The following is a 10,923-nucleotide window of genomic DNA, read 5'->3' as shown; positions in this document are numbered from 1 at the left end:
GTCAAATGTTGTAAAAATATTAAGAAGTACGTAAGCTACTTCTACGGCACGTTTATGCGTTAACGGGCGAAGCAAAACAAAGTTTGTCAGATGGTCCTAATACACTAAAATAAATGTATAGTTTCCGTCAGGTTGTGCCTGCATATCTATAAGATCAATTTGACATCTAGAATTCAATTCATTTGAGATTATTGGTTTAACAACAAGACCTTTCTTTGCAGTACTGTCTTCATTTTGATAAGAAATGCATAAATGTAAATATACAATAATCGATTCTTCTATTTTTATATATCATAAAGCAATTTCATATTTTCTCGCGGAATGCGTGAGTCATCAATAAATTATAATGAATATAACACAAAATTTCTTTCAAATTCAAGTAAGAAATGTAAAAAATGTTCGATTAAATTGGTTACATTTATTTTTTATACAATAAATATACAATATATTGTACGATTTTAATTTAGAAAACTAAATTACTAGTCATTATTTGAACAGATACTTGATAAACGAACATAACAAAATAGCAACCTGCAGTTATCGCTAATTAAATACTAAACAATCTCATTTAAAAGTTTAAAACACATAGGTAATACAATAATTAATATCAGTTATCAAAACATAAAACTTTTACATGTAAATTAATTTAATGATTTCTAATTAAATATTTAACAGTAAAAACAAATAATATGTAAAGTCAATAAAGAAATAAAACAAAAAAAATTATAAGATTGTATTACAAAAAATAAAAAATTGCATAACTTAATGAAAAAACATTAGCAATATGCTTTGTTCACATTTAGGTTATTTTGAAAACTGTAGATAAAGTTAAATAAAGAGCAAAAATAATAATTATTATAATTTTATTAAGTAGGTACAAAGCATTATCATAACTTAAATTGCAAACTATTTTAAAGTTTCTAATTAAGGATTTTTCTTTTGTATATTTTTTTTTCTTTATAAAAGTGTTGATTACTCGTCTCAGTGTCAACGGCAAACTATTAAGATTTTCATTTTGTGTATCAGAAAAATTATAATAAAATATGTTTCCTAAATAATACTAGAATTATTAAAGTAAAAACTAAAAGTGACGTGATAATTCACTTGTATTCACAACTATATACTCTACCACAAAGTGAATGACTAACGCTTTAATCCATTACGTCATGTATGCCACCTTATGATAATATAACGCAAGGTAATCAACAATAATTGTAAATGTTAGTTTAACTATTGAATATATAAATATAGACTCTTGAAGTATGTTGTTTTACGGCATTTATTTAAGTCACCTGCGTGTTTATTATTTATATGTCTTTGGTCCGCTTAAATTCATTTTTTTATATTTTTTTTTTACCTTTGTCGACGTTAACATAATATTGATTGCTATATCTTATTACATTAAGAACAATCTACTGTAGGAATTGCTTATAAATTTTATATTTGTACAATGCCTAAATATTTTAGTCATTGTACCAACAAAATAATAATTTATTGTAGGCTTATTCTTTAGATGCGTAATACTTGATTATTATTCATATTTCTGTAGAGCATATTATATAATGGTATTCGGACTCTTGACACCCGACGGTTTTGCCGATATCGGATTTTTTGCACCCGATATTTTTAGAACACAGACAATTGACACCGAGCGATTACGATTACGATAATCGTGAGTAGGTAAGTACCTATAGGCATTAGGCAATAGTTATTAGTTACTAGTTAGCGTCTGTAGTAGTACAGTTTGTACTCAGTTTTATTTAAAAGTAACAGATTTATAATATTCATTCAATATGGACTCAAAATGTTCCGATATAATTGAAATAATTAAAACAAAAGTAATAATTAATGATTATATTTATGTGTTTCAAAAAAAAGTAGGCGATGGGCTTGGATATATTTGTGTTCAACGAAAGAAATTTTATTGTAAAGGTAGTGTAACGATAAATTTGTCCAAAACCAAAATTTTAAAATTTCAAAAACATTCTCATAATCCTGATTCTGCTGAAGCTGAAGCTATGTCGTGCCTTAAATGCGATAAAAGAAATATTATAAACAATTTTGATATTCCTTTTAAAGTTTACGCAAAAGAAGTTACCAAATTAACAGACGTAGCTGATTGTTTGATGCCAAATGAAAATAATGTCAAAAGAAATTTAAGGAGAATCCGTAACAATTCATATCCTTAGATCCATTCCAAAAAAATTGTATTAGAGGGTAAGTGGACGAAGACAGCAGAACCTAATCAACAAAAGTTTTTATTTTATGATAATCGATCAAATAATAGTCGTAAAATTATATTTGCTTCTCTAGACTGCCTAGAAATATTATCAAAAAGTGATCACTTGTTCATGGACTGAACTTATTCGTCATGCCCTAAAGGATTTTATCAACTTTATGTTCTACACGTAACTTATAATACGAAACCTTTACCTGTCGTTTATGCATTATTACCAAAAAAATCATACAGTTTATGTAGAACTTTTAATGGCTCTCAAAGATACGTGTTCATCAGTGAAGTCATTTTCTATTGATTTTGAACTTGCTATGATAAAAGCGATTGAAGAAGTTTTTAAAGACAGCGTTTCTATACATTTGTGCTATTATCATCTTAGTCAAAGTGTGTGGTGTTAAGTCCATAATCTTGGTTTGGCAACAAAATATACTAAAGGCTAAGAATTCCGTTGTTCAGTACGAATGATCAATGCATTGGCCTTTTTACCACTTAATATTATTAAAAAAGGTATCATACACGTACCTAATATACCTTATATACACATAAACATATATTTTTTTTTTAATTTAAATATCTTTTTTTATAGATATGAATTTATTATATGACATTTTTTCATATGATAATGATGTGGATGATATTTTAACACACTTCGATGTAACATATGTTAATGGGCCGTAAAAATTATTCAGTATTTATAAATTTTATATTCGGTGTCAATTGTCCTATCAGCGGATGTCAATTTTCCTATTATTGGGTGTCAAATGTCCTAGATTCTTATATAATATATATTATACACAAATAATTGAAACCGAATTCGTGTGATTGAATGTTAGAGAAAAGCGCGTTTCGCGCCACGAAGATAATATCTTAACATTTCGCTAAACATTGGATTATCATAAAACGCGTCAAAAAGAGTTAAGCGTTTTACCTAGTCTATAACGACAGTTTATCAATAATCATACCAAGGGATGATGGCTGCGTTTATTGTCGTATACTTGAAAACGATATCCAAGTGAAAGGAACACGAAAAACTAAGAGTTTAACTATAAATATTCAAGCAGCGACTACTACATTAAATATAATATACAACTACAACGCACGCCGTCTCCGTATGTATATCACACATATCATACGTATTACATATATATATATATATATACATAAAAATATGTATGTGTGTGTGTGTGTGTGATCCTTACGCACTATACGCTGTGAACTCGTGCCCCGTCATTTGGTCGGTTCGGCTTTGAGAAAATATTACGTCGTCGACCCTCGTTAATTCGCGCGCGCGTATGGGACACTCTCATCGGCTAAAAGTCCGTCATCGTAGTTCGCACGCACGCACCAGTAGGCGACGCTGTTCATTAAACATTCAAAAGACGTCAAGTGCCAGTTTCCGTTCAGACACACGATATACATAATATTAAACATGTACATATATATTTGTTCGTGTATGTCTGTGTGTATAGTATAATGCGAGCGTATTATATATAATAATATATATATATAGATGTGTGTGTGTGTGTGTGTGTGTGTGTGTACAATACGCTTCGTACCGCGCGTAACGGTTTCACGGGCTGAAAACATCTGTCTCCTCGAAAGTTACTTATATGGGTCTTATTCAAATCTCGGGCTCACGGAGGGCAAAACTAAAGGATAGCGCGCGACTTTATATTTGCACCCGGGATCGGTGACCAAATGAATATTACATAATATTGTAATATATAAGTATACCACACACCTACATGACTACCTGCGATAGCGCTATGCGTACGTGTGCGTTTGAGTGACTTCAATCTACGTGGTGCGATGCATCCTAACACGTGTTCAAAGTGGATGGCGTTTTTTCCCACCTATTGGTCGTTTCAAAGCTGTGTACCATATCATTGAATCGACAATAATAATATAAGACTACACATTAATCGAGGGATCGCACCTCATCGATTCGCATTTCCATAGTTTTAAACCGTAATATACTAGCTGTGTATAACAAAATAATGATTTCTAATAAATATTTCTAGGTAATAGTTTTTATAACTATGACAATATAGTTAATAATTAAAATGTATATCTTGTAATTTTAAAGTTGCATTAAAAAGAGCGTATAATGTCTTGTACCATAGATATACATTAGTATTCGCAATTGCAAAATACGATGTCTAAAAAGTCTGCCAATTGTTTAGAAAAAAAAAAAATCAATTAATTCATGGCCATACCTGTGTAAAAGAGACAAACATTTTAACGACCTACGCAACACAATATCATGATATATTACGTATTACATCGTTTACAAATATGTGCGTTATTCGCAAAGGCTTGATATACGGATATAATACATACATGAAATACGAATGTTTTTGCGTATGTTGTCGAAGTGTGGACCGTCGTATATATTATTATTATGACGTACAGATATTTTATTGATTTTCAAAAAAATCATAGCTGTAATGATTTTTTAAATAAAATTATAATATCAAAGTAGGTAATACATTAAGGAAATAAATCATTAATTCAAGTAAGATTAATGAAGGGAATGACGAACAGAGACCGCAAAATGTTCACTTTTGTCGATCGTAATAAAACTCCATCACCCGCGGGAAGACTCTTAATTTCACGGGATCGTTAGACGTGTCTGTCGTATAATAATATGTACTTCCCCATTGGCTTAATAATATTATTATACTCTTCGTTTACTCCAAACCGAATTAGCGGTGGTGAAAACCATTTAATTGAACACACACAAAATATAAACTATTCTTTGAAAACGTTCCGCGCGTCGACGCGTTTACTGCAAAGTTCCAATGTAACACACACACACACACACACACACTGCTTCCGCCTACATCTCGGGAAAAAAAGGCGTCGTTCATCCCCCCCCCAAAAAAAAAACAACCCTTCTCGCACCGCCGTAACGCGTACGAAGTTTTTATGCGTGCTGGTCCAAGATTGAATTCGATAAAACCGACGAGAGACGCCATAAAAATATGACGCTTTATATTATATAATATTATAAGCGTTTTTTTTTTCCCCGCGTGTTTTTTTTCATTTCGCCGGTGCGGTATGGACACAGCGCGAATATCGCACTCGCGAGGCCCTCGCGGGGACGTTTTACGAGCCCATACGCGTAAATTTATTATATTATTTACACCGTGTATGACTACGCCCGTCATCGCCGCGCCTCTTCTTGTTTTTATCGCGATTTTTTCCGTTTTTCTCTCTCTCGCCCGTCCGATTGCCTCTCCGCGCGCACTCACGCGCTCCAACTACGTATAATATCATCCGCTCCTAACCGCTCCCCCGACGACCGTTCGTCCGCCACCGATGAATTCCAATACTGCGCGGATTTCGCCGCGACGTCCAACGTCCTCACGGGCACGCTCCCCCCTCCCGCCATCCCCGGCCGTGTCCGCCACAATCGCCGGGTGCAGCAGAGATTATTTCGGTACCGGACCGGCGGACGGCGCACGCGCAGGTCGTCGAAACAGCCGATCGGACTGCAGTCGGCCGCGACAGACGGCGGCGCAATACGGCGCGCGCGGTCCACACTGCAGTGGTGTCCGACCACACCGCGACGCGTAGCGCAAACACTATAAACTGCGTATTTATATGTCGTCGTCCGACCGCACGGGGACAGCGGGAGACGCGGCCGCGCCGCCGCCGTACGAGGTGGCCGAGTCGCCGGAACTGGGCCGTCACTGGGTGGCCGTCCGGGACATCGCGGCCGGCGAGGTGGTGCTCGAGGAACGGCCGCTGGTCGTCGGCCCCAAGGCCGGATCGCCGCCCGTCTGCCTGACGTGTTACGCGCCCGACGCCGGTTACAGGTGTTCGGCGTGCGGGTGGCCGGTGTGCGGGCCGCGGTGCCAGGCCGCGCCCGTGCACCGGGACGCCGAGTGCCCGCTCATCGGCGGCCATTACGACGGCCGCCGGTCGGCCGCGTACTGCTTCGTGACGCCGCTCCGGTGTATGCTGCTTATGCACCAGCCGGACGGCCGCCGGGCAGCGGAATTCCGGTCGTTACAGTCGCACCTGGACGACAGGCTGGACACGCCGCTGTACCGGGCGTACGCGGTCAACGTGGCCGCTTTCGTGCTGGACCGGCTGGGCCTGCGGTCCGCGGGCTACGCTCACGACCACCGGTCCGCCCTCGAAGCGGCCGCCGTGCTGGACACAAACGCGTTCGAGGTGCGTCGACCGGGTGGCCGGAAGTTCCGGGCGGTGTACGCGCGCGCGTCCTTGATGGCCCACTGTTGTACGCCAAACACCAAACACGTGTTCGTCGGCGACGCGGCCGACGGTCAGCCGACCATCCGCGTGGTGGCCACGGTGCCCATAGCTCGCGGCCGCTCCGTCACGGCCACGTACACGCAGACGCTGTGGAGCACGCGCGACAGGCGCCGGCACCTGTCGGCCGCTAAGTGTTTCGAGTGCACGTGCGCGCGGTGCACCGACCCCGAGGAACTGGGCACGCACATGGGCTCGGCGGCGTGTGGCGGCCAGTGCCCGGGCGGTAGGGCCACGGCCGCTGGCCGGTGGCTATGTGCGACTTGTGGACGACCCGCCGCCGACCCCGAGGCGGTTCAGGCGGTCCACGCCGTCGGAGAGCTTTCCAAGACTCGCGATTGCGCCGGTTTCGAACAGTTCTTGGAACGGGTCCGCGGCGGAACGATGCCGCCGCTGCACGACAACCACCACGTCGCGGTGGGAGTCAAGTACGCGCTGGCCCAGTTGTACGGTGACCGAATTTCGGGTGAGCTGGCTAACAGCACCGCGTTTTTGAATAAATTTAAAAATGTACACGAGAGTGCTTAAATAACTAATTATTTGAAAAAAACACGACGCTCTGAAAATTAAAACCGTACACAATAAAAATTAAAAATGTACGTTGTACATAAAAAAAAAAAAAAAAAATTGTAGAAATTTACAAGCAACTGAGGGGGGAAAAGTGACCTACAAATTTTGAATTTACGCTTACATATTATAATTATCACGCACAATATTTTAGCTACCCGGTCAAAGCTCTACGAATGACAAAACAGCGAGGTTTCGATGAAATTAACCACGCTATTTGAGCTTTTGTGGATAAATAACCAATAAGTGCATACAAATACTTATATAAATGACTTACTGTTTATCGAGAAAACAAAGAAAACTCGGGCTAAAAATTTTGAATTTGAGTGGCTAACTTTATCTCGTCGCCCGCGTTGTATATTTTTATAGTTTATTGTCGTGCGTCGTTAATCGAGCGATAAGTGCCAAATTACTAAACAATCTGATTTTTATATTATCGTATTTTTTTTTTTCAGATTTGACAGCGAAACAACTGGGAAACAATACGGATATATGCGAACAACTGTTGCGACTGGCCGACGTCCTGGAACCGGGAATCACGCGATTCCGGGGACTTCTGCTCTACTATCTGGTTCGCGGTCTCAAACAGCTAAAGCGGATGAAACATAGACGGGTCAGCGATTTATCAAAAATTTTAAATATATAATTTTGATCAGCGTCCAATAAAATGGAAGTCCATATTTATAGTTCCACGGGAAACTTTTTTTCATACGAAATGCATGTTGGCATTATATTCAGAATTACATCGTTATAATATTATGTATTGCGTTCGATATAAATATATTTTTTTTCTTGCCCATTTTATAGAAATTTAAGACTGTGATTACAATTATAGTAATAATATATTTAAACGTTCTATTATAAGTTATAATGTCAAGTTAATATTAAGTCTATATTTTCTACAATTTGTACAGAGGTTGTAATTATATACGTCTTATATTTTTCGTGACTTATTATCGAATCTACATCGTCTTTTAAAGATAACAAACCTTTTTTAACAAAATTATTGTTTTAATCAAACCGTATCAAACAATTTTCCGAATTTCCATGTTATTTCTCGTATTTTCACTTTTAACTTAATTATTCAATTAGTTGTAATTGTAATTATCGTTTTAAAAAGAATTTCGCTTGTATTCAATTAAAGAGCCAAATATTTGAAATTTATCATACAATGATGGGTATAATACATCAGTGTATCTCTGACGCTTTTTAATCCAAAGTCAATGGGTACCAATATTTCGTGTTATTTTTAAAAAACAGACTGCTTATATACATACGTATTATGCCCATTTATTACAACTATAATACAATTTATTATTATTATTATTATACAGAACTACGACGAGATGATCAAGAATTATGCCAGAGAAGCGGTGCTCATTTTGAAAACCGAACCCGATTTGATACATTTGGTTGAACAGTTACAATGACGACGAATGCCTTAAAATGTTTATACTTTGGTCGCCGCCAAGTGTAAACGCCGTAGTACATTATTATAATAGCAGTGTTCCATTTACGTTATGCATATAATCGATAGCACTTTTTTTTTTTTTTTATCGCTATTGTCACAATAATACAAAATACACCACGGGCGTAACTCTGCAAGAACTCAAAACCGCTCATTCATATCAATCATATTCTCATTATATAATAATATAGGTAGTACCTAACTTATAATCTTACAAGTTTAAAACCCGTTTTAACATAAACGTTTTACGTTTATACGCATTATTGGAATTTATATTTTATATAATGTACTCGTAATAATATGTGGTTAAAATATTTATAGAAAAAAGCGAAATATTTGATAGGAAATATAGAACAAAAATTAAATTAATTTTAATCATTCTGAATCATATTTTTTACTTAACATGTGATAACTTATAAATATATATATATTATTATTGTCATAAGTTATGACTCATAACTAAGGCGCATAATAACATAGTAAAATATAAAATAAAAATGATTTGTATTGGTACCTCTCGTATAAAAAATGTTCGGTTTTAGCTATACCAGTAAATATAATACCTATTAAAGCATAATTATATAAACATTCGCTGATTTAATAAGGTTTGAAAATATCGGAGTGAACAATATTATGAATTATTTATGGACAATGAAAACTTTTGGTTTAAGAGGGGGGCGTTTATGATCACGTTTTTCGATATCATTGTTTAAAATTATGAGCAAAAGAATGTTATACCGTAAAATTAATTCTAAAACAGAAAATACATATAGTTTTTTATTAATTTTAAACGAGTTAATAACTGATAACTCCATTTCGAGTATCGTATAACAGTATCTCAAATACTTAACACATCTAAAACCAATATCTTGCATTAGTTTTTAATATTGCACAAAGTGCGTTGTTAGTATTTTGTTTGATCATTGGTTAAGTGCTTGTGACATTTAAGGAATTGATCATCGAATTAAAAAAAAAAAGCTCAAAGTATTAATCGACTGTCGTTGACGCTAAATCAGAATACTGTAAATTAGAGTCACTGACCCAACATAATGTCATTAAGTTGGTTTCTAATCGTGTATTAATTATACGCGTGTAATAAAACATTCGTTGTTGTGTTTATTTAAGGATTGAATTCGGTCGGTGAATAAAAAACAGCCAACGCCGGATTGCATAACGAACACTTGCCAATTTTATTACCGAAATACGCCTGTATCGATTTTGCAGCATTAAGAACGTTTTCAATAAAACCTTCTTAAAATATAACAGTATTACAGTGGGCATAACGCCTTTTGATACGTCTACATAAATAGATTCGTGTACATATATATTATAAAAAAAGGGTCGACGGTTTATAACGACCTTTAAACAACACAATATTGTAACTGATTTTTTTCCAGACGTACATAAAATGTGATTAATTTAAAATACACCAATATTAACATGTATACAATATACATACTTGGGCATTTGTTTTTTTTACCATGTCACAAACACGGTTTACGCACATAACTGTAATAGATATAATAATAAACTACGGGTAGGTGGTACGATGAACGTCTACGCATTATTATTAATTGCAAAATGACTTATACGGAGTCCTGGTTTCTACTGAACAACGATAAAAACATCATTATATATTTATTGAATATCTATACAAACATTAAAATATTATAATATAATAAAATACATTATGTACATTCTCTATATTTCTTAATAATATCGTATTACATATGAAATTATAATCAATTAAATCTAAATAATAAACTATTCTAAAACGTATACTATACTATATATTAGGTAAAACGATTATCTGCTGCACATAATAGTCTAATCATTAGTGATATGATGAACTTTTTTTGTGGGCGACCAAACCGAACTTGACTTTTATTGAAGTCTTTTTCTTACGTACGTCATTCAATTTTTTAAATCAAACATGAATTTTTAAATATTGTTTGATTTAGGTGATATATTTTTTTATGTACAACTCTATACATTTTATTAAGTCCATTATTAATATTGGTTTATCAAAATAAACTATAAATATTTAAATATAATTAAATTTGGCTATTCGAATCAAACTATTATTAAAAAATTAATATTTACTATTATTTATAAGCATTTGGTTTAGTTCAAATATTTGTATTTTCGGTTCGTTTTTCTGATCGAATTTAACATTCTAATTTCGATTCGTAACATAACCGCCCAAATGTCAAATAAAAAAGAAAAACTTATAATATTTTTTTTTTTTATCACAACGTACGAACAGATAATGATAAGATAATACAATGGATTATTTTTTACAATAGTTGTATTTATAACCTGTATAATATACTTTTACAATAATAACAATATTACTATATAACCAGTACAA

The 10,923-nt window shown here is 35.4% G+C and overlaps 1 protein-coding gene across 1 annotated transcript; it reads left to right on the top strand.

Annotated features, from left to right (window-relative positions):
- Positions 1-5,746: 5,746 nt before the first annotated feature.
- LOC113547896 (SET domain-containing protein SmydA-8-like) lies at positions 5,747-8,651 on the top strand. Its single transcript, XM_026948472.1, has 3 exons — positions 5,747-6,983; positions 7,540-7,697; positions 8,419-8,651. The coding sequence occupies exons 1-3, from the start codon at positions 5,843-5,845 to the stop codon at positions 8,512-8,514; spliced, it is 1,395 nt and encodes a 464-aa protein (XP_026804273.1). The 5' UTR covers positions 5,747-5,842; the 3' UTR covers positions 8,515-8,651.
- The last annotated feature ends 2,272 nt before the right edge of the window (positions 8,652-10,923 follow it).

The sequence above is a fragment of the Rhopalosiphum maidis genome, chromosome 4, assembly GCF_003676215.2.
Source record: "Rhopalosiphum maidis isolate BTI-1 chromosome 4, ASM367621v3, whole genome shotgun sequence".
Lineage (NCBI taxonomy): Eukaryota > Metazoa > Arthropoda > Insecta > Hemiptera > Aphididae > Rhopalosiphum > Rhopalosiphum maidis.
This window is presented reverse-complemented; position numbering and strand designations above follow the sequence as displayed.